The following is a 23,365-nucleotide window of genomic DNA, read 5'->3' on the forward strand; positions in this document are numbered from 1 at the left end:
ATTCAATAATTTTTATAATTCTGAAAGATTTACACCATGTCGTAATTAGTTTGGCACTGTAAATTAAAGGATAGTGTTTTACGAAGTTTGTGTATCAGGGTAAGACGCGTTTAATAAAGTACTGCGTAGTTACGGGTATGGATAAAACTCAAATTATACCCAATCCTATAGGTAAGTATGATAAATGATGCGTCCCCACATTGATTTCTTTGTCAATTTGTTCTAATGGACTTGTTATTTCTTTTCCCAATTAAGATGCTAAAGCTTGTCTTGGCTCAAACTACTAGCCTGTAGCCCTGTGTTGGCTTTCCAACACATTATTTGATAAAGACTCACAGCTCAAACTATCTTCATTAGGAACTTGATCTGCCATTTCATTTTGCCTTGAAGCCCAAAGCTGATATGCCCGCAGCCTTCTATGGCGTTCGGACACATCCTGGCTGGGAGTCCGCAGGTCCGTGGGTATAACTAACATCACATTGGGCCCAAAATGGCTGTGCCTATGAGCTGTCAGTTTCTGTTTTAAAACATTATTTTCTACGTTATCATAGTTTTAAAGGGAACCAAGGACTGAAAGACTTGTAGGCTCTAATAAGCCACAATTATTCTCTTTTACTGAAATATGTTATTAGGAACACATAAAATATATGATATTTAGTACGTTTCGACCAACAGAGGGCATCATGTTTTAGGCGCGCAATTCATGCTGGGGGTGATGACGCAGTTGGGCTGAACTGGGATGAGCTAGTATGACGAGTGTCATGATTTTGTCACATTCTGCTGCTGGTCAGATTGTTTGTTACAAAACTGTGGGATGAGTTCCCGACATTGTAGCTGCTTCCAATTCCACCTCATCAGCCTCATAAACCGATCCTAAGCGGGTTGCCGAGATATTGACTTTCTGCCATTTGACAGTTTGTGGCTGCATCATTGCCTTGGGATTTTCGTTCGTCTGCCTCGCAATGAGTTTTTTTTTTTCTCTTTTTTTTATTAAATTGATTTCCACCTACTGTCACAAACCCTTTTTTGTCTCCCTTTTCACGATTGCGTGTTTTTTGTGTGTTCAATAAACCCTTTACGCAATCCCTCTGTTATTGTTGTCTGCTTGCTTCCGCATTCGCAGATTTGTTGGTTTTCAATCCGAGGACTTGTCACTGGGTAAAGCTAATAGATCGATGAACAATACACATACTATCGATGTAGAAACAAAAATCATTGTGGTGTTAGTTAGTTACTAAACACTGTGATCTTAAACGTTACATGCATGCAGCGAGAGTGCGAGTCCGCAGCTGTCACTAGCCACGTTTACATGCTGACTTTTATTCATACCGATTCAAATCATTCCGAATGGAAATTTCACATCAGCTGTTTACATGTCACTTCATCTATTCCGATCCAGCGTTTACATGTGTCTGCCTTTATTCCGAAAGGACGTTTGACAACTGCCGTCTGACATGCGCAGATTAATCAAAACAAAGCGTCACGTTGCAAAACATGGAGATCGATCGTCAGATCAGCTGCTGTTTTAACTTTTCGAGTGGAAACAAAACTTCAGAATGACACGCCGTTCATTTAAAAAGTTGTGTGGGTGCGCTGTGCGTGTGCTTGGAAGCCATGTTGCAAGTGACGTTACTTACGTCACCAAGTGACGTCACCACGTCAGTACGGAGCATGTGCAGAAAGAACGCAACCAGACACCATTCTGCTTCCCTGTTTACATGATATAATTTTACTTCTAATCGGTTTGGGAAAAGGAATATTCCACCCCTGTGAATCGGAATGAAATTCCATTCGGTTTGGGCCTGTTCATTCCGAATGAGGTGTTTATATGGAACACATTTATTTGGTTTGAACAAATATTCCGATTGTAATTGGAATATTTGGCTCCATGTAAACGTGGCAAGTGTCACAGACGAACTTGCCACATGAACACTACCGGTGCAGGTGTTTCCCTATCATATTTTTATGCATTGTGTTTTCTTGTGGTAGCTTTAAAGCAGATTGTTGATCTGTTTACCACATTCGTCACATAGCGTATTTAAATACCCTTATTTAATATTACTACTCTTAAATATTTTTTAAGGCAGTTTTAGTACGTTCTGCTTGTATACATCTAAACAAAACAAAATGAAAGTGGTAGTCCTTTGGGTGTCAAATTCTCCTCTTGTAAAACGTTTTGCCGGTGTAGCACATTTTGGCAGAACACGGGTTTTGTCTTACTATCGTCTCATCCCGTGTTGCCTCTTCATTCAGCTTTTGCTGATTGATGTGTCAAATATCAACAGAGCTGTCCAGCTCATCAATGTTCTTCTCGGGTTCAAATGTAAAGGGTTTAACAGAGGACATGTTTATGTCACTAGAGTCATACTCTAGAAGCTCGGCAGCGCAACCATGTGACGTCACCGCCCTGCGATGTCAAAAACAATTGTGACCTACTAGTTAAATTGACAAATTTTATAAAAACAAAAACATCAAGAGGTGTTTTAATATCAAATTATTATAACTCATACTAACATTTATATTTTAAGAATTATAAGTCTTTCTATCTGTGGTTCCCTTTATGTAATTTTAGATTTGCATATGTAGACTTTTTTGAACAACCATTTGTCACATGAAGGTCATTTATACTAAACCTCGTCTTTCCCTTTAAAACTGTCAAAATCTTTGGAATTTCAGCTTCTCAACTTGTAAAAAATTTCAGTTTTCTGTCACCACCCATGAAATCAGAATATTTATCTTGGTGATAAACAAACAAAAGAAATTTGCTGCAATCTTCTTTTACTTTGGAGAAGAACACTGATTAACATTTTGCTTCTTCCTGAATTTTCCGACAAAACCAGTGTCAGAAAATTCAAGGCACATTATGTTTGTGCATTTTCTGCTCGCAAAATCAATTTGAGCGACAGAAGCGACAGAAATTAAAACGTGTTTTAAATTGATGAATATATATAACATGAGTGAGAATTATCGATAATTAAAATGATAATTATTTGCAGCCCTATTATGACCATGATCAAGTATAACTATTAGAAGGAAGTGAATTGCAATTGGTGCGTAGTTTTTGCCTGACGAGTCAATGTGTCCATGCTAGTGTGGAGAAAACACCTAATACAATAGTGTGAAAAAACTAAATAAAATGCTCACAGTTGCTGCTGGACAGTGCAGCATGCAGCATCACTTTTTTGTTTCTATTCAGCAAGTCTGTCATAGATTGCATTGCGGTGACACAAACAGCTGCAATACCTAGGGCTTTTTCGATGAGTAGAATGTATTTTGTCAAGTGCCTCTAAAGGAACACAAAGGGATCACGAGGTGAACACGGTGATATCTACTTTGTGTTCCATCGATAAGTACTCTCTTTGACACAAGTCATCTTTTATCTGTGAAGTGAGTTGCAGTGCTGAGCTAAGCCGGTGCAGCGGCATTGAGGTCTAAGTGGCTGTCCCTGGATTTTGCATATCAATAATTATGCTCCAGATGGCAGCTTTTTCCAGGGAGTGGGCATATTGACTTACGATTAATGCAAGAATACTCTCATATGCCATTTAAAGGACACAAAAAGGAGTAAATATTTTCTCATTGCGAAATTGGGGCTGAACAAGAGAGATTTGCATTTACAGTGAATTTTCTGTATCGTTAAGTTAAGCAATTGCTTACATGCAGGTCAAAATATACTGGAGTTGCTCTCTTTCTGTGAAGTGCCACATCAGGCCACAATAAGCCGGGCAACATTGTGCTCTACTGGAAGAGATTCAGCAAAGAAGAAGAGGAGGGCGAATACATTGGTTTACAATTATGCTATTTATGATCATTTCCATTAGCCAGTTTCTGATTTTTTGCATTAAATGTTAGCAATCATCTTATATACTTTTATTATCTGAAAATGTATGGTGCTTTCAGAAGGGTTTGACAAAAATCAGTATTGTTTAATGCATTAGTTGTTTTAAAGTTCATGATTACTGAAACATTGATGCTAATTTCTTTTAGCCAGCACATAACAAAGCAAAATGGAAGATGAGATCTTGTTCATGTCTCATTTACATCCCTGAGAAATGAATCAGCAATAATTGAGACCAGAGTGGTTTTCTCAGTTTTCTCAAATTTGTCTCATGAGAAGTAAGTCTCATAGTGAGCATTACATGAGAAGGTCTTGAGAATAGTTCTACTGCCACGATTTTTCAATAAAGTCTCACAGTTGTCTAGTTTCAAGATCTCACCATGAGACAACTATGAGTACTTGTGTCGCTCTCAAATGTGTCTTAATTTTATCTCCTTACTTGGAGTCACGATCTCAGTAATGTCTCAGTAAAAGATATGGATGAGCAAAGTATTTTATTTCTTTAACTTACTCAAAGCTACCTCTTTTACTGATCTCGCGGAGCAACCTTATATTGTGCCAGTCACAAATACATTCTCAATTTGATCTCCTTCCTGTCTGCAATTGTTCCTTTTGGATTTTCAAGATTCTGTCATTGTAAGTAAGAGTAGTGTCCGCTCTGACAGGTCCAATCACATCTTAATTCATCTCATGCCAAAATTTCGAGAAAACATTATAATATGGTCAAATAATTAAATAACATCTGGTTAATTTGGATCATCTTCTTTAATGTAAAAATTAGAGATGTGACCGAAAATTTGGCGCCGAAAACTATCAGCCGCTATAAATGCATGCATTTTTATCACAAAATAGTGTGAACAACCTTAGTCCTCTTTTTGATGACGTAATCAAAACAGGCAACACACTGGCTGACGATTTCTCGCTAAAACTACTGGCTCACAGGAAACATGTCTCCGATTTGGAAGTTTTTTTTGGAAATATCAAAGAAATATATAAATTATTAAATGAACCAAAATATAATAAATTTTCTTCATCGCTGCTACACGCTGTTTCTGAAGTTGTTTTCCACTGATGTGCCGCATCACATCAAGCACAGTGCATCTGAGCTTGTGCGTGGCTCAGTGGTAGAGGTTGTGAGTTCAACTCTCTGTCTTGATGAATTCATCTGAGTATACTTGAGCAAGACACTGAACCCCACGTTGTTGTGTCACCAGTAGGTACTGTAGATGAGGATATAGTTTCAAAGCGCTTTGAGTGCCCGAAAGGTGCTGTACAAGTATAACTCAATTTTTAATTAAGAGAATTTCTCTTCTCAAATATTGCTCGAATCTGGTTTTCTCAAATCAATCTCCTTTGTCTCAATGATGGCTTTGCTCAATTTGACTCATCACTTGCTCCTAAGGGTACCCTTAGGAGCGCAAACTCAAAAACAAATAAGCAGAGAAAGAGATAAATTTGAGATGATCAAATTCGTCTCACAAGATGAGATTAAGCAACAGATGAGTAGCAAATTTTTGCTATGGGAGTCTATTTTGTTTCACACTCTGTGTTTGCAAAAAAAAAAAAAAAAAAAAAAAAAAAACAATAGAATTTTGTTAGATGCAATGATATTGTTCGGATGAAAGTTGTCGTGTTTACATACAGTATACCCAAGTAAGGAGATAAAATTGAGCTTATTTGAGATTGACACAAGTACTCATAGTTGTCTCTCTGTGAGATCTTGAAAGGAGACAACTGTGAGACTTTATTGAAAAATCGTGCCAGTAGAACTATTCTCAAGACCTTCTCAGGTAATGCTCACTAAGAGACTTATTTCTCATGAGACAAATTTGAGAAAACTGAGAAAACCACCCTGGTCTCGATTGTTGCTGATTCACTTCTCAGAGATGTAAATAAGACATAAACAAGATCTCATCTTCAATTTTGCTTCGCTATGGGTAGTCTATAGCGTAATCGGAATTTCTTTGTACAGTCTGTTCCAAAATAGGAAAAGTAAACTGTACACCAAAAAACAGAACTTTAAAAAAAAAATCAAATAAAACCAAGAATGATGGATGAAAAACATTTTATAGTAATTGAAACCTTAAAATATGCCACATAGAAACAATAAAATTTTCATTTAAAGATTACGTCCTTTAAACCAGTGGTCTCCAACCCAGTCCTCAAAAGCACGCTGTGGGTGATGGTTTTTGTTCCTGTTGATCCAGCACAGATAGTTGAACCAATGAGGTTTCTGCTAAAAGAAGAAGCACCTGACTGCAATCAACTGATTTCACTTGTAAAAAAAAAAAAAAAAAAAAACAGATTGGTGAAAAAGTGTTGTTATTTGTCTGGTTGGAATGAAGACCTGCACCCACAATGGGCCTTTGAGGACCGAGTCGGCGACCACTGCTTTAAATGGCATCCTCCTGCATGAATGCATCCTTGAAATCTGTTGTTCACCATTGCTGGAAAAAAAAAGAGAATTTTTGCGTATTGGCAGACATAAGCAAGTGGCAGTACTACCATACCTTGAGCAAGTAAACAATGTGCCATTTTTGTAACCCTGGTGAATTAAGGATCAAATTCATAATATCCCAGCTAATATGAAGAATAAATGAGGAATCTAAACAGCAGATTTCAAGAATGCAATCATACAGGAGGACACCATTTTAAGAATGTCATTTTAAAAAAATTAAATTGTTTCTTAAATGGCATTTTTTAAGGTTTACATTACTATGAATATTTGTTTCTTCCATCATTCTTTTTATTGAATTGCTGAAATGTTTCCGTTTTTGGGGGACCACCTTGTATGAAACCAAACTCACATTGGTATTGAAGTTTTTTTTTTTTTTTTTAATAAACTGCTGATAAACAGCTTTGATTGAAACACTCAGCAAGGTATCAATTTAAGAATTGGAGTAGTGTACACCTACAGTGCATTATACAAACACAAGTCTTTAAATATTTGAAAGGTCTTGATATGACGCAATTGAGTCCAACAACACTGCAAACCGCAATTGCTAATTAAATGGCTCTCTTTCAGCTTTACAATCCCTATAGGGAGAATTTTGAATACGGCTGTGTTTGGATCTAATTAAACTATGCAGGGCAGCATGGTGGCTAAGTATGTCTGCCTCATAGTTCTAAGGTTAGTCGTTTGAATCTAAGCTCAGACCTGAGGGGGTATGCATTTTATTGAAGACTGGAAATTGTCGACTGTGTACCCAAAAATATAGCCAGTGAGTTGGTTTTATCAGACTTGCATCAGTTGAACGAATAATAGAGAGTTTGTCCAATGGCTCAAGATGTACCTGATCTAATCTAAAATTATAATCAGCATACACTGGTTGTGGCAATTTTGCAATGTTTGTCCTCCTTCTGCTGTTAAAAAAGTGTGTGTCATCAAGCCTAGAGGAAGCAGGGTGCAGTTGTCCGAGTGGATATTTTTAAACACAAATCATTTTTTAACAATGATCTGATTATTATTCCCCTACTGTATAACCAACAATCAAGCTCCAGGCAGCAAAGCCCTGTTTTCTGGTTTATTGTTTCCAGGAGGTACAAAAAACAAAAGAAAAAAAAAAAAAACACAGAAAAAGTGGAGGGAAGCAGATGGCAGCCTGTCGGAACAGAGCTGCAAGTTTTCAGCACCTCGGAAAGCACGCCGCACCCAAGAGGCTGTGCAGTGCTGAATGATGGCAATGGCGCACGAAGACAGTCGTCATGATGTGAATAACAATAATATTAAGTAGCCCATGCAGGGCTGCCCAAGGCAGTTGAGCTGAGTGCCACACGTCCATATGTACATAAATTAATTTTGAAATTAGTAGCATGTAATCGTCTTAAACCTGCTTAATTAATTTAAGCCACTTCACATATTGAAGCTGGCACTGTACCTGATTCTTAGTGAGACATTTACTGTGTGTGCGTGCGTAGGGATAAGAGAAATGCTTTCATGAGCCCTAGAAGAGACATTCAAGAACACATCCGTGTGAGATTTGTAACAGTAACAGTGCAATGTATTGCAAAGCACAAAGCACCACCGAGCCTTTGGAGTCAATGCATGCGATCAGTGGATTGGCCTTACTCACATGACTAAATTCACTATTGTAATGCCGCAATTATAAAAACCGTTGATCTTTTGTTCTTACAACGTGACAAAAAATTAAATATATCATACACTCAAGATGTTTTTTTAAACAACATTTTATGTGTTATGCTTTTCAAATTTGGCTGGAACAAGTATTGCTCTGAATGACTAATAAAAGGACAGAAAAGCACTACTTCTACAAATTTCAAATATATTTGGTTACAACAATGACCAATTGCTAATACAGTTGTACTTTGACTCACAGGTGATCCAATTCGTGAGTTTTTCTTGATACAGGCCATCATTCTTTTTTTTTTTATGTTAAAATAGATGGTGACAGCAGATGGAACTCACTGCACAACAAGCTGTAGTTTGGCACATAATGGGGAAAAAACCCAACCCACTTGTTACCTTCCCAGTTGAAGCTTGCTCTAAATCAAAACAGTAAAAGTATGACACATTTGTAACAACCACATCAATTTGAATATTTACTAGCTTAATGTATTGCTAACAGACAATTCAAAATAGCCAATATGGAATACAAAATGCTTTGATCAATGGATATTTACCTAAATTACTGCAACAATCACAGGGATGTATCTACATTCTTTTCCTTTGTAATAAATAAATAAGGCAGAAAACACAGACAAGGCTGAAAAAGCAGTTTCTGCTCTTGCACCCATCTTTATAATGAACTGCTGTATTTTAAACAACAAGAACTGTTGTGTTTGATAAAACAATATGTCTATATGCTGCTATAGCAAATTCATGGCGCATTAAGCCCCCGAACAATTTTTAATTTGTCCCTTTTACCCTGGAAACCCCCGTTTACAGACGTCGCGCAACCGCTTTTGTTTCAACCCAGCCATAAAAAGAAGGTAAGCAGCCTTTCCTGGTGAAGCGTAGCCAAACTTTGGAGCGAGTGGTTCTTGGCGCCATGCTAGTTTGATGCGTCTGGACAACAAGACACGTCACGACGCAGTACGTGTCTTTAGGAATCATTAAAGAGATCGTTAAGGCTTTTTCATCGTGATGTTGAAGCCTCGAAACACTAGGAACCGGTTCGGAATTGGAATCGGATTTCGATTCCCATCCCTACTAATTACTAACTAATTACTTTTTAAAAGTAAGATTAATTTACATTACATTAAATATATGGTACTCCTTAGTGAAACACTTAAAGATAGGTAAAGAAATGGGTCTATTAAAATGGATAGCATTTGATGATAAATTCCTACCGGAAAAACTGGATGAGGGGTTCAAGACATGGACAGATAAGGGAATTACAGCTATATGTAAGGTTGTTAAAAGGGGAGAAATAAAAAGTTTCCAAGAACTGAAAAATACATACAATCTTGCTAATCAATATTTTTTTTAGATTTCTGCACATACGTGATTATTACAATAAAGATATTAAAATCAGCGGGGAGAAAGTACACCCTATAATACGTCTGCTAATGCAATCCTATGACAATGTTATCCCAAAAACTATCAAAAACTGTGTCAACTACTGTACATACAGTATTTTGAGAGATTCCCCAATTGATGCAACACTGTACGTGAAAAGAAATATACAACCATTCTGGGAGAAAGTTCACTCGGTTCTCTGCGATTTATTGGGATACACGATCCCCAAATCCTGTCAGGTATTACTGTATATCTGGGACTTTTTGAGGATTTTTTTTTACAAAAGGCTGACCATTCAGCATATGAACAATGGCTGTCAATAGTGGATGAAATACTTGAGATGGAACGGCTAACAATTAGGCTGAAGATAAAAGAAAACTTGTTTTGGAAAAACTGGGGGAAGTGGCTGACATACAGGGAAAATTTGAACAAAATGGAAGTTCGACTCAATATGATCAAGGGGAAACACAAGCTCATTTGGTGCACACATACTTATGAGGGGCCGTACAAGACATTTTTCATTCTGGCCCTCTCACACACATACATTCTCCTTTCACATACATATATATTCACTCTCACACACATACATTCTCCTCTCACATGCATACATTCTCCTTTCACATCCATACATTTTTACGTTCACATTCATACATTTTCACTCTCACATTCATACATTTTTACTTTCACATTCATACATTTTTACTTTCACATTTATACATTTTTACTTTCACATTTATACATTTTTACTTTCACATTTATACATTTTCTCTCTTACATTCATACATTTTTACTTTTACATTTATACATTTTCACTGTCACATTCATACATTTTTACTTTCACATTTATACATTTTTACTTTCACGTTTATTTTTCAAAGTACTTTTATTTTGAAATTCATACATTTTTACTTTTACATTTATACATTTTCACTGTCACATTCATACATTTTTACTTTCACATTTATACATTTTTACTTTCACGTTTATTTTTCAAAGTACTTTTATTTTGAAATAATACATCAGAATTTTATCAGAGTACTTTAGTTCAATACTTGGGGTAGTCTAGTATACCCCAGAAGTGGAACCGTCCCGGGATATCAGCCAGATTTTTTTTAATCAATTTTTGAAATCAGGCGAAATGACAGCTAAAATCGGCAATTTTCAAAGTACTTTTATTTTGAAATGATACATCAGAATTTTATCTGAGTACTTTAGTTCGAGTCTTGGGGTCGTCTAGTATACCTCAGAAGTGGACCCGTCCCGGGATATCAGCCAGATATTTTTAAATTAAAATTTGAAATAAGGGTAAATGACAGAAATAACTAGAAATTTTCTAAGTAGTATTACTCGGAATTCCTAAATTATTTTTTATATCATAATACTTTAGTTTGGGTCTCGGGGTGCTCGAGTGCCTCTCTCAAGTGGACCCGTTCTTGGATGGCTTCCCGTTTTTTATTTATTCATATTTATTTTTTTCAATAAAGGGACTAGCGCTGTGAAGCCACCGCGTTCCATTATGAAGCCAGCGCGTTGCAGTACCATATTGCACACAATGCAAACAATGATCCAAATGAGGGGCGGCTAGCTTGACTTTGTTTTTACGAGTGGAGGGTGGCTTGACTGCAGTAGTCTGGGAGCGGGTCATATTAGCTCCCGCTTGGACAGTTGAAGAGGTTCGAGAGTTGCTCGGTCTAAAAATGTCTCTCATTTCACTTTCAACTGCGTCATAATTAGCACTGTTGGGTGCAGTTGATTGTGTCCTTTGCCGCCGCTCGAGACAGGAAGCCAAAGAAGTTAGTTTCTGGGGTCGACAAAATGTTTTGCAAAAGTCCAACTGCTTGCCGAAGTGATTGTGCGTCCTCTTCTAGTGTTGTATCGGTCGCGAACGATTCGTTCTTTTTGAACGAATTGTTTGGGTGAACGAGACTGAACTAATCACCATCTGCACTGATTTGTTCTATGAAGTTGGTGCTTGTTCACTGCGTGGGAGGGCGTTCAGCAAGCGGCAGCGTCTTCTGACATCGCACACGACCAATCAGACGCCAGCCTCATCGCGGGCAGGGGAGGGACCGGAAACAGAATCAGGGCGTATATCACTCACTTCCACGTGTGGCCAGTGAGCAGCCAGCGTGCAGGCAGGGGGGCAAGACTGAGTTTTGTCACTTCCCGTTCAGTGATTCGGTCCTCCGGTTCCTGACCTAGCTTGCTGCTAACTTGACTTTCCAGTAATGACTATGCGGTGAACGAATCAAAAAATGAAAGGAAAGGACTTTGTCACATATTTGTTAACGTGGAGCCTATCAAATGATGCTCAAAAAGACAAAAACACCACACAAATCTAGCGAGCATGGTTTAGTGTACTACTTTTCTCAACAGACTCGGGACTACCTATTACGACATACTATCAAATTTACAGTAATTTAAAACACGGGTAGCTACGAGGCAAGCAAAAGCTGAGCTGCGGTCGCGTGACGGCAATGAAGGGGGCAAAGAACTGTCACTATTTGGAGGCTTCATGGCAGCGATATTTACCTCATATGTGCACAGAAAAAAATATTTAGTATGATCACCATAATACTGATTTGCAATGAAACGGTATATACATGTCCATTTTTTCCAAGTGTTTTATTTTTTTTTTTCGTGTCAGGTGTTGGTTTGACAAATTATGTCAATCCGTCCATCATGTGCTACTCAAGCGCCCCAAAACAACGCACATGGACACGGGAGATGTCGCAATATGTCTACATTTTTCTTAACAGACTAATGAGAGCAGAAAGGCGATATCGTAAAGAGCAAACAATTATTTCTCGTCAGCATTTGACGATCTGAGATGCGGGGACGACAGGGGAGCTGACCGGATTATTTTATTTATTAATACCAGTGCAAAAATTCAATACGATCACCATAATACTGATTTGCAATGAAACTGTATATACATGTCAATTTTTTCCAAGTGTTTTTTTTTTTTTTTTTCGTGTCAGAGCGTGTCGGTTGGTTTGACAAATTATGTCAATCCGTCCATCATGCGCTACTCAAGCGCCCCAAAACAACGTACGCGGACACGGGAGATGTCGCAATATGTCTACATTTTTCTTAACAGACTAATGAGGGTAGAAAGGCGACATCGTAAAGAGCAAGCAATCATTTCTCGTCAGCATTTGACGATCTGAGATGCGGGGACGACAAGGGAGCTGACCGGATTATTTTATTTATTAATACCAGTGTAAAAATTCAATACGATCATCTTAATACTGGTTTGCAATTAAACTGTCAAATATCAAAATGTAGTATTGTCTTTATTTCAGAGCAGCACATTCGACAACTAGCTATTTACACTTATAGTTTTAACAATAGTGACAAAAAATAATAGTGATGAGCATAAAAACAAAAATACAACAGAGCGAGAGGTAAATATGATGTGTTGGTCGTTCCATATTTAGAAATTAAACTTTCGATTTATTTTTATTTTCATGACAGCAAGCATGCTGCGTTGGCTGGTAGCAGGCTAGCAACAGCATTGTATAGGTGATCAAGAACATGCTAAAGAAAGTCCGTGCGCCCCCGACCCCAAACCCCCACTCCCCCCACAAAAGGAAAATGTTTAACCGTGTCCTAAATCGAAATGCAAGCACGAGCCATGACTTTGAGCCCATAGAACTAGGACAGACGACGCGGAAGTTCTCCCTCGCTTTTGTAGCAGCGGGAGGGAGACGAGGCTGTCTGTGAAAGCAGAATGATATCGCCTGTCACTCATTTCTGAAACTACGACGAGTGGTCAATGTGCAAGAGAGGGAGGGACCAAGCAACGTCACTTCCCGTTCACTAACCGAACGATTCATTTGGGCGGGGAGGGAGATGAGGGGGGCGAACGATTCGTTGAACGATTTGTTTGAACGAATCTTTTTACTGAACGATCCAGAATGGATTCGTTTACTCAAGTGAACGACAGATCCCGTCACTATCCTCTTCCTTGTTATTTTATGAACAGTTACGCCCGCGTCAGGTTCTCAGCCAATCAGAGCTTACCAGTCAGAGCTAGCCAATCAGAGCTGGCTTCCGTTTCAACTAGACTCCTTCCGTTTTCACTATACTTTCATGACACATACATACATTCTCCTCTCACGTTCATACATACTTTCCTCACATACATATATATTCACTCTTATACACATATATTTTATTTATACAAACATACATTTCACAGACTAAAAATGTGTGAATGTGAGAGTAAACATGTATGAATATAAGAGTGAAAATGTATAAACGTGAGAGAGAAAATGTATAAACGTGAAAGTAAAAATGTATGAATGTAAGAGTGAAAATGTATAAATGTAAAAGTAAAAATGTATGAATGTGAGAGTGAAAATGAAGAAATGTGAAAGTAAAAATGTATGAATGTGAGAGTGAAAATGTATAAATGTAAAAGTAAAAATGTATGAATGTGAGAGTGAAAATGTATAAATGTGAAAGTAAAAATGTATATATGTGAAAGTAAAAATGTATGAATGTGAGAGTGAAAATGTATAAATGTGAAAGTAAAAATGTATAAATGTAAAAGTAAAAATGTATGAATGTGAGAGTGAAAATGTATGCATGTGAGAGTGAAAATGTATGAATGTGAGAGTGAAAATGTATAAATGTGAAAGTAAAAATGTATGAATGTGAGAGTGAAAATGTATGAATGTGAGAGTGAAAATGTATGAATGTGAAAGTAAAAATGTATGAATGTGAAAGTAAAAATGTATGGATGTGAAAGGAGAATGTATGCATGTGAGAGGAGAATGTATGTGTGTGAGAGTGAATATATATGTATGTGAAAGGAGAATGTATGTGTGTGAGAGGGCCAGAATGAAAAATGTCTTGTACGGCCCCTCATACACACTTAGTTTTTTTCTTTTTATATGTTATGTTTTTCTCTACTTGGGTGACTTGTTCAGTTGCGGTTTCTTCCTTTGTTGGGTGGTGGTAATTGCTCCTTTGAGGGGAGTATTGTATTTTGTGTTCGTGTGTGGAAATTAAAATTTTTAAAAAAATAAAAGTAAGATTAACAACACTGACCGGGACAAAGATAAAGTCTTTCTGCATGTATTTATTTAGTCGTCAATTTAGATTAAAATGGATGCAGCAATTCAATGGTGTTTGTGGATGCTGTCAATGCATTACCAAATTATACATATTTCTTTTTCAGTGTGCTTATACATTGACTTCAGTAGCCCTCCCTCACTTCAGTTATGGTGACATAAATTAACTTGGACCTCGTATCTCAGCTCTTTTAATCGTCATTACTAAATGTTGCCATTATTACATTGAAAACATCTTGCATGAAAATTAAAAATAAAATATGCCTTCTGGAGAATAATCATCGCGTAAAGTTATTTTCCTGCAGGTTCCCCAATGTGAAGCGGTATTCTGGCCAACCAAAGTGGGAAGGGCATTTTGTGCTAGTCAATACTTTGATCTAGTTGCAGTACCATTTTTGGCCATCAATCCTACATTGAGCACCTTTAATCTCCTTTTATTTTTTTCTTATTTCCATCAATTTCCTTGAGGACAGATTATTTGAGATATGAACGCTTTGAGATATGAGCAGGGTCATGGGGGTGGGAAAATAGTAAGTTTAGTCGAAGTTACATGAGCCGACACGACTGCTTGGCCTGGACAGATTAGATGTGGCAACACAGTAAAGGCTGTAATCTGCTTGGACAAAGAAACAATTTAACATCCACGTACTAGTGTAAGCGCAGTCTTGAAAAACACTACGAAATAAAGAAAATAAACAATTGGAAACAGATTAGCGCAATCTCATGGAGCAGATGATTTAGATAGTAAATTCAGCTTCCATCCGCTAACTGTATATGATTGACTCATATTTTAAAAAAAGTGACTCTGACTGACTGATGCACCATATCATTTAATGTAAATTCCAACAAGTCTGTCAACAGTAATGGTGTAAATATTTCATAAATCATTATATTACTTGACTGCAAAAGTGTATATTTTTGGCTGTCTAGTCTTGACGCCGCCACATAAATCAATATGATTGCTTGGCTTCCTTTTCCTGCTCATGGCCACTTGTTGCCATGCAAAAGTTAATGAAGAATTGCATACACACTAAGACCTTACCCTCAAAATAGCACTATCGGTATACATAGATAAAGACTACAGCATAGTGTACATCATATATTTAAGTATGTGTGCAGTGTGCACACACCTTTCATGGTAGAAGCCTACAGGGGGACCATGGTTTATGAATCATTGAATTCCAGTCACCTTGTGTGTATATAACCCCAGTTTGTCGGAATGTGCTAATGTAAAGTTATAATTACAGTAACTGTACTTATGTAAAACATAAATCAATCTAATGGAAAATAAGTACACTGCACTTATACAACAACAATGAGCTATATATCAAACTGAATGATATGCTTGTGATTCCGTTTTTTAGAGAATCAGCCCCGGTCAATTATTGTATAAAAACAGTGCTACCCATTTGCATGATTGCTTTTCCAATCCCACTGGTGCCAGCACATTTTCGTGGAGGTCATCGTGAACCGAAAGGCTGATTGTGAACCGTGTGCCTGGCTCAATGAATTTTTACTACTCATTATTACCAAACCCTGTGTTGCCTTGGGAAAACTTCACTTAATTGAACTGAAAATATTTAATTTACTATTATACTAGGGTTGTTCCGATCATATTTTTTTGCTCCCGATCCGATCCCGATCGTTTTAGTTTGAATATCTGCCGATCCCCATATTTCCCGATCCGATTGCTTTCTTTTGCTCCCGATTCAATTCCAATCATTCCCGATAATTTTTCCCGATCATATACATTTTGGCAATGCATTAAGAAAAAAATGAATAAAACTCGGACGAATATATGCATTCAACATACAGTACATAACTACTGTATTTGTTTATTATGACAATAAATCCTCAAGATGGCATTTACATTATTAACATTCTTTCTGTGAGAGGGATCCACGGATAGAAAGACTTGTGTATATTGTGACTAAATATTGCCATCTTGTGTATTTGTTGAGCTTTCAGTAAATGATACTGTAGCCATGCCCAAATGCATGATGGGAAGTGGAACAATGACTGTGCGTAGTGCTACCAATTGATATATCTTCTCTGCGTTGGGAAATAACATAAGGTGTTAAGAAAAAGATCAATTGCTACCTTGCTTCCCCACATTGCTTCCCATGATATTTCTAATCGTAGGGAGAGGGATTGTAAGGCTTTAGCCAATTAAAAAAAAGGCTCCAAAGGCTGCCAAAATTCACTCTACTCATTATACGCTGCATTTTATCTCTCTATATAGGTAAAACGGCGCCATTACAGATTGAGCGAGACATTGCGTGAGTGGGTCGTGCAGCGCATGCATTAATTTCGTTAAATATTTTAATGTGATACATTTATTAGAAAATTAATTACCGCCGATATAAGGATAAATTTGATAACCCTACCTTAAGCCTAAAGACTCTGGATGAGTGTAACATATTATGTCTGTAACGTTAAATACAATTAGAAAACGATTTAATTAAAAAAGCGGAACGGTGGCTGAGTGGCTGCCTCACAGTTCTGAGATCAAGGGTTCAATCCCGGGCTTCGGCCTTCCTGTGTGGAGTTTGCATGTTCTCCCCGTGCCTGCGTGGGTTTCCTCCGGGAACTCTGGTTTCCTCCCACATCCCAAAAACATGCATGGTAGGCTGATTGAACACTCTAAATTGTCCGTAGGTATGAGTGTGTGCGTGAATGGTTGTATGTCTCCTTGTGCCCTGCGATTGGCTGGCAACCAGTTCAGGGTGTCCCCTGCCTACTGCCCGTAGTTAGCTGGGATAGGCTCCAGCACCTCCGCGACCCTCGTGAGGAAAAGCGGCATGGACAATGAATGAATGAATGAATTGAAAAAAAATATATATATATATATATATATATATATATTAAAAAAAGGCATGGCCGATATTTTTTTGCCGATTCCGATACTTTGAAAGTGACGTGATCGGACCCGATCGATCAAGATGCCGATCGATCGGGACATCTCTATATTATACATCTCTGCATCTATCTGTGCCAGTGACATGTACTGACAGGCCATGAAAGGGAACCTCAGACTTAAAGCTGTAATGTGAAGTAAGGTTGGCCAACCATGTTTTTGAATAATATCAATGGCTAAACAGTTATAAGCATATTTTCATTATTTTTTTTTAACGCAACCCTTCCAGATTCTTTGTTTAACCCATAGCAACGCCCTTGACAACGAAAATGCTTTTCTTCGGCAATCTTCGGAAATTACGTCACACCGGGAAGTGCGAGGGAAGTCCGCCATAGAACAGTATTGTTTGTTGCATTGCTTCTCGGTAAGATGCCACGGCGGTGTGTGGCGATGTTTTGTTCTCACTCAAACGAAAAGCTGTATGAGTGGCCAAAGGATAGCAGGGCACGTAAATGGACATCTTTCGTTCGCATGGAGCGAATAAATTTCATGCCATCATCGAGTAGTGTTCTCTGCTGCAAACACTTCGAAGATGCCTGCTTCCTTAACCGGTCTGCTTATGATCAAGGATTTGCCAAAAGGTAAGTGTGATTTTTGGATAGATGACTGATGACTTTGTCAAAGCAGAGCTGCCAACTGTTGTGGAATGAACAGTATAAGCTAGCGAAGTTAGCCTAAAGTTAACTCGTGGCAATCCCCGATCATAGTTGTTGTTGCGTTCGCTAGGTTAAGCGTGTTTAAATTGTGCGTCATCTACGATCTTGTCCGAAAGGGTTAATCCACTGTCAATCGGGAAAGGGGTGTGGATGTGCACATAAGCGGGTCGGCGTCGCAGTAATTCATGGTCACGTTGCAGTAAGAGACACACACCCCCGGTGAGTTTGTGCACATTTATTTGTATTTGTATTATGTATTTCCACCTTCATGCTTCAAGCATTGCATTGCATTTGTACGGTTCGCCGTTTCTTTCACGGTGATCGCTTGATAGCCTTCTAGTTTGTGTTTCGCCGCTTCGCGAGAGCCGCTGACAGGTGACAACTGTTGCTTTTAATGTCTGCTGGCAGCGAATCAGCGAGCGCGCAGGTCACGTAGTGAATCATGGGAAATGTAGTCTCGGGACAACACTGAAGTGGTGCTTTGTAATCTGTTCGCTTGTGTGAAAAAACTACATTTCCTCACGCCATTAGACGCCACTTTGTTTTCTTATTGTTGCCACAATAAAGTGGAGAAAGCCATCGACGACTGTGATATAGTGGATATTATTTAGTTGTAATACGGGAGTTCACCAGTAGAGGGTACGCATGTCATTTAGATGTGTTATTGTTTGTGCCTTACTCCTTGACTAAAAGAGAGAAAAGTTGTTGTTCAGAGTCACTTGGCAAGACGTTGAGTAAAGTTGTAAAAGCCAATAAAGGTGTCGTGTGTGTCACTCGGTCAAGATATAACAACGACTCATCTCCTTCTTTCCCCCCAACGTTTTTATATTATTATTTTATATGCACGAGAGCTGCCGCATCTGCCAAAATGAACATGAAGTCTGATTTTCAAATTTTTTAACAATGACATCAGATAGACAAAAACATAAAATTATGTGCAAATGCCTGCATCTTCAAATCATGAAAATAACAACAGCCTATATCTTACCAATGTTGTAATCTCGATGGGTCTTGTATCCATTCCATGTCAGGTAGTCTAGGCACATTGTTTGCATCCTGATTAGTGTCTGGCTAATACATGTGAGGTCCAACATAAAATTCCAAGCTCCTCTTCTTCCTCCAACTCTTCAAAAACTTGGATCTCCTCCCTTGCGCTCGATCTATCGCTTATATCCCTGTTTGAATCATTGTTTGAAGGGCTTTGTATGGCGGCCGGATGTATGGAGGTGCCATCGCGTTCCCAGTGTGACGTATCACTTCCGGGTTCGTCCCCTTTCAGGCTCGAACTTCGGAAACGCGATTATTTTGTCAAATATACAACATATAAATGATTTTTTAATGCTTTATTTGTTGGACAATGTTTAATTACTTTACTTGTGACCCTATTTGGCATGTGAAGAAATTACTTCACATTACTGCTTTAAAGACTTGTAGGCTCTAATAAGCCACCATTATTCTCTTTTACTAAAAAATGTTATTAGAAACACATAAAATATTGCCAATTATTTAAAAATCTATAATATTTAGTAAATGTTTTGACCTAAAGAGCGCGCCATGTTTTATGGACGCTCGGGGTGATGAAGTGTCACTGTCACTCGACGACTACTACCTGGTTACTGCCATTCCTTCTACGCAGCGAGAAGTGCAACACATGCGCTTATCAGTTAAAAGCAGCGAGTACTTACTATTTGTGTTTTTACTGAGTCTTTTATTACCTTTTCATTGCCCTCGAAATTCTTTTTGCATGTGTTTCCCTCTCATACCTTTGATCATAGTGCTTCCTTGTGGAAGCTTTAAAGCAGATTTTTGATCTTAGACACGATTGATTTTTGACATTAGTCACGTAGCACATTTGAACCACCCTTATTTGATGTTACTAAGTTGAAGTTATTTCTTAAGGCATCTTTAGTATGTTCTGTCTGTATGCATCCAAACAAAACAAGCTTAAAGCGCACAATAGGACTTTGGGTGTCAAATTCGTCTCTTGTAAGACGTTTCCCCGGTGTAGCACCTTTTGGCAGAACAACGTTTTTTTTTTTCCTACTCTCGTCACGTCTCATCCCGTCTTTCCTGTTCATTTTGCCTTTGCTGCTCCTTTTGTGAAACATCGACAGTGCTGTCATGCTCATTAATGCTCCTCTCAGGTTCAAATTGAAAGGGTTGAACAGATGACATGTTTATGTCGCTAGAGTCATACTCTGGAAGCCCGGCAGCGTAACCATGTGACGTCACCACCCTGCGACGTCAACAACATTGGCGACCTACTAGTTAAACTAATTTTACAAATTGTATAAAAATGAAAACATCAAAAGTGGTTTCAATATCAAATTATTTTAACTCATAATAACGTTTATCTTTTAAGAAGTACCAGTGTTTCTATCCGTGGAAAGACTGTTCCACTAAATGTCAGAAGGTAGTTACAGTAATTAGGCTGTTTATCCACTTTTGGTGACCTTTTTTGGATGGTGGTGTACCATGGGAGTCATTTTTTTCTAACGTAAAACAAGTGCCTTGGCTCATTGGCTGAGAAACACAGATTTTTACAACACATACCACTGCTCGCATTTCTCAGTATTCTGATCACCTCTGCTGTTCTGTATTTAATCTAAAGAGCAAAATATAACAGAGAGCAAAAGCCACCTGCTGCGCTTTTATTTTTCTTTTCTTCCTTTTAGGACCTTTGGCTACAGGCATTGTCATGGTAACGGTGGTGTGCCATAACACTGAATCTAAAATAAATGCCATTTTATGAAACATAGGTCTGACAAACATGCTGTTCTGTATTAAACATAAAATAAACGTAGGTGAGGAGTAGCGCCATCCGCCGCATGGAGTATGCCAATGCATCAATCTGAGGCTTTGACAGGCACGTGCACACATAGTGCTCAAGCGCCTGCACCTAAATCCTGGATGATTAAAAGTTTCCTTTTTCTAGAGCACATATTTTTCTTCATTTGTCAATGTCTGTAGAACAACACAAACACCCTCGTAAATCTCCTGTCTAAAATAATAATAAGAAATAACATTAAAACTTTATGAGAATATAATCCTACATATCACAAAACCTGACATTTGAACTGGGGTGTATACACCTATTACCCTCACTGTTGCTTCCCTCCACCTTTCTTTTTAGTTTATATGTTTTGAATTTGTGGACTGAGTTAACAAAACTACAAATACTTCATATTAGTTTCTGTACTGTATGAAAAAAAATTGCCTCTGAAAGTGTGAGTGTCCCCTTTTTCTGAGGGCTTTTTGGGTCAAATAGGTCTGCGTTAGCCACTTGGCCTGATCTTTGGTAATCTCAACTGAGTGCTGTCATAGTGATTATGGTGTACCAAAAGGCTTAATGTGCATTGACAAAATGGAATTCAACTAATTCGACTGGAGATGGAGAATCACACTGTTCTTTGTTGAATATAAAATGCAAAATTCAAGCGACTAATATAGTGTCACCATTCCAATCGAATTCCCAACTTGGGCGACTTACCCGAGCGTCGTCATGGTGACGATGGTGTACCAAAAGGCGGCGGGGATGCTGGTGAACTTGCTGGCGGCGGAGCCCTTCTCGGCGTAGAACATAACGGTGGCGAAGATAATGATGGCCATGGTGAGCGAGAAGAGCAGGAAGCCCAGCTCGGAGGCGCAGCTCTTCAGCGTGTAGCCCAGAATGCGCAGGCCCGCCGAGTGCCGGGAGAACTTGAAAATCCGGAAGACCCTGAAGACGCGCAGCGTGACGAAGGCGCCGCTCACCTGGTCGTTGTCGGTCATGACCAGGCCAATGTAGTATGGCATGATGGCCACCACATCGATGACGCTCATCACGCTCTTCATGAACTTGTAGCGACTGGGGGCGGCGATGAGGCGCAATAGGTACTCGACCGTGAAGATCATGACGCAAGCCGTGTCCAAGCAGAAGAAGGCCAGCGCGTAACGATCCCCGCACGACACCTCTTTGGCGCGGTTGGGCAGCGTCCCACACGGCACCGTCTCCACCACGTTGGCCATGACCGAGATGGCGATGAAGAAGCCAGTGACGTAGTAGAAGACCAGCGCCAGGGTGCTGGTGTGCGGGTTCTCGAAGGCGCGCCACAGGTACTCCCGCGCCGTCATGTTGACCGGCGTCACGTCGTTGCTGCTGTCCATCTCCTCGTCGTCCTGCAGCCGCTCGGCGTTCTCGCGCCGCCGGTCCTTGTACTCCTCGTAGCAGCAGTCCCCGATGATCTCAGGGATGATCCCGAAAAAAGCCAGCTCCTCGTCATAGGCCGAGATGCACTCCTGGCGCGGATAGTGGAGTTTTCCCGTGCGGTAGAAATTCAAGATGTGCCGGAAGATATCCGGGTCGCGGTCGAAAAAGTACTCGTTACTCTCCTCGTGGAAGAAAAAGTCCTTCTCGTTGCTGCCCAGCAGAGTGTCCGGGTAGCGCTCGAGCGTGGTCCGCCACGTCTGGAAGCGGGTGCCGCTCACGTTGAGGATGATCAGCCCGTCCTGGGCTTTGCGCTTGTCCTGCGGAGGGACGGGCATCGGGGTGCTGGCCACAGGCATCCACCCGATGGCCGCCGCGCGGGCGAACGGGAGCCACGCCGCCACACCTGCTGCCATGCTGACCTGAAAGTGGCGGGGGTACACACGTACGCGCGAGGTTATCGCAGTGCGGGGAAAATCGGGGGGTTCACAAAGAATGTGATGAGATGAGACGCGTTCCAATCCTGCGCATTGACAGTCACTTTGCGGCAAACTGATGAGCGAGCGTTTGCTTCTCTCGCTCTCATTTGGAAGTAAAACAAAATATAAAGCACTCACCTTAGGGTAGGCTGCTCCTTAAACTGCCTCTACGGGGAGTTTAATCAAATCCTCGCAGGAGACTACTTGCTGTATCGCCTTCCATCTATCCTTACTGCAGGCACACACGCGCGCGCACTGAAACACACACGCTGAAATAAAACTGCACAATAACGTCGCATCAACAAGTTAAACAAAGCAGCCGGCAGCCTCCCAGTCGCGCAAAGTGACTATTTGCCTTAGTGCACTATTTTTCTTCTTTTTTTCTTCCTCCCCTCCTTTTCTTTCGTCTCCAACCATCCGCAAGGCGAGGGGCTTTTCCCCCCACTCTACCGTTGCAGCTACTCCTCAATAAAGTCCTGTTCCTTCGCCTCTACTGCAAGACCACCCTCCCCCTTCCCTCCTTTTCTCTTTCTCACCAAAAAGCCCCGAGAGGAGAGGAGAGCGAGTGATAGCGAGAGGGAGGGAGGGAGGGTGAGTGAGAGGAGTGGTCCAATCTGCACCCAGAAATTCCTGTGCTGCTTCACAGCTAGGGGAACTCATCATTGTGTTGTCATTGCATGGGAGGCATCTCCAAAATCCTCCCTGGGGCCTTGCGCAATAATATCAACC

The 23,365-nt window shown here is 39.6% G+C and overlaps 1 protein-coding gene across 2 annotated transcripts in view; it reads right to left on the bottom strand.

The window, feature by feature from the left end:
• Window positions 1-23,147, bottom strand: part of LOC130915898 (potassium voltage-gated channel subfamily D member 2-like) — a 145,315-nt gene extending 122,168 nt beyond the window's left edge. For both annotated transcript variants that reach the window (XM_057836093.1, XM_057836092.1), the window contains exons 1-2: window positions 22,775-23,147; window positions 21,462-22,579 (exon numbers count right to left, since the gene is read on the bottom strand). In XM_057836093.1, coding sequence (XP_057692076.1) covers window positions 21,462-22,573 — 1,112 coding nt within the window. In that variant the 5' untranslated portion in view covers window positions 22,574-22,579; window positions 22,775-23,147. The remainder of the gene's footprint in view (window positions 1-21,461; window positions 22,580-22,774) is intronic.
• Window positions 23,148-23,365: the final 218 nt, after the last annotated feature.

Source organism: Corythoichthys intestinalis, chromosome 5, assembly GCF_030265065.1.
Source record: "Corythoichthys intestinalis isolate RoL2023-P3 chromosome 5, ASM3026506v1, whole genome shotgun sequence".
NCBI lineage: Eukaryota > Metazoa > Chordata > Actinopteri > Syngnathiformes > Syngnathidae > Corythoichthys > Corythoichthys intestinalis.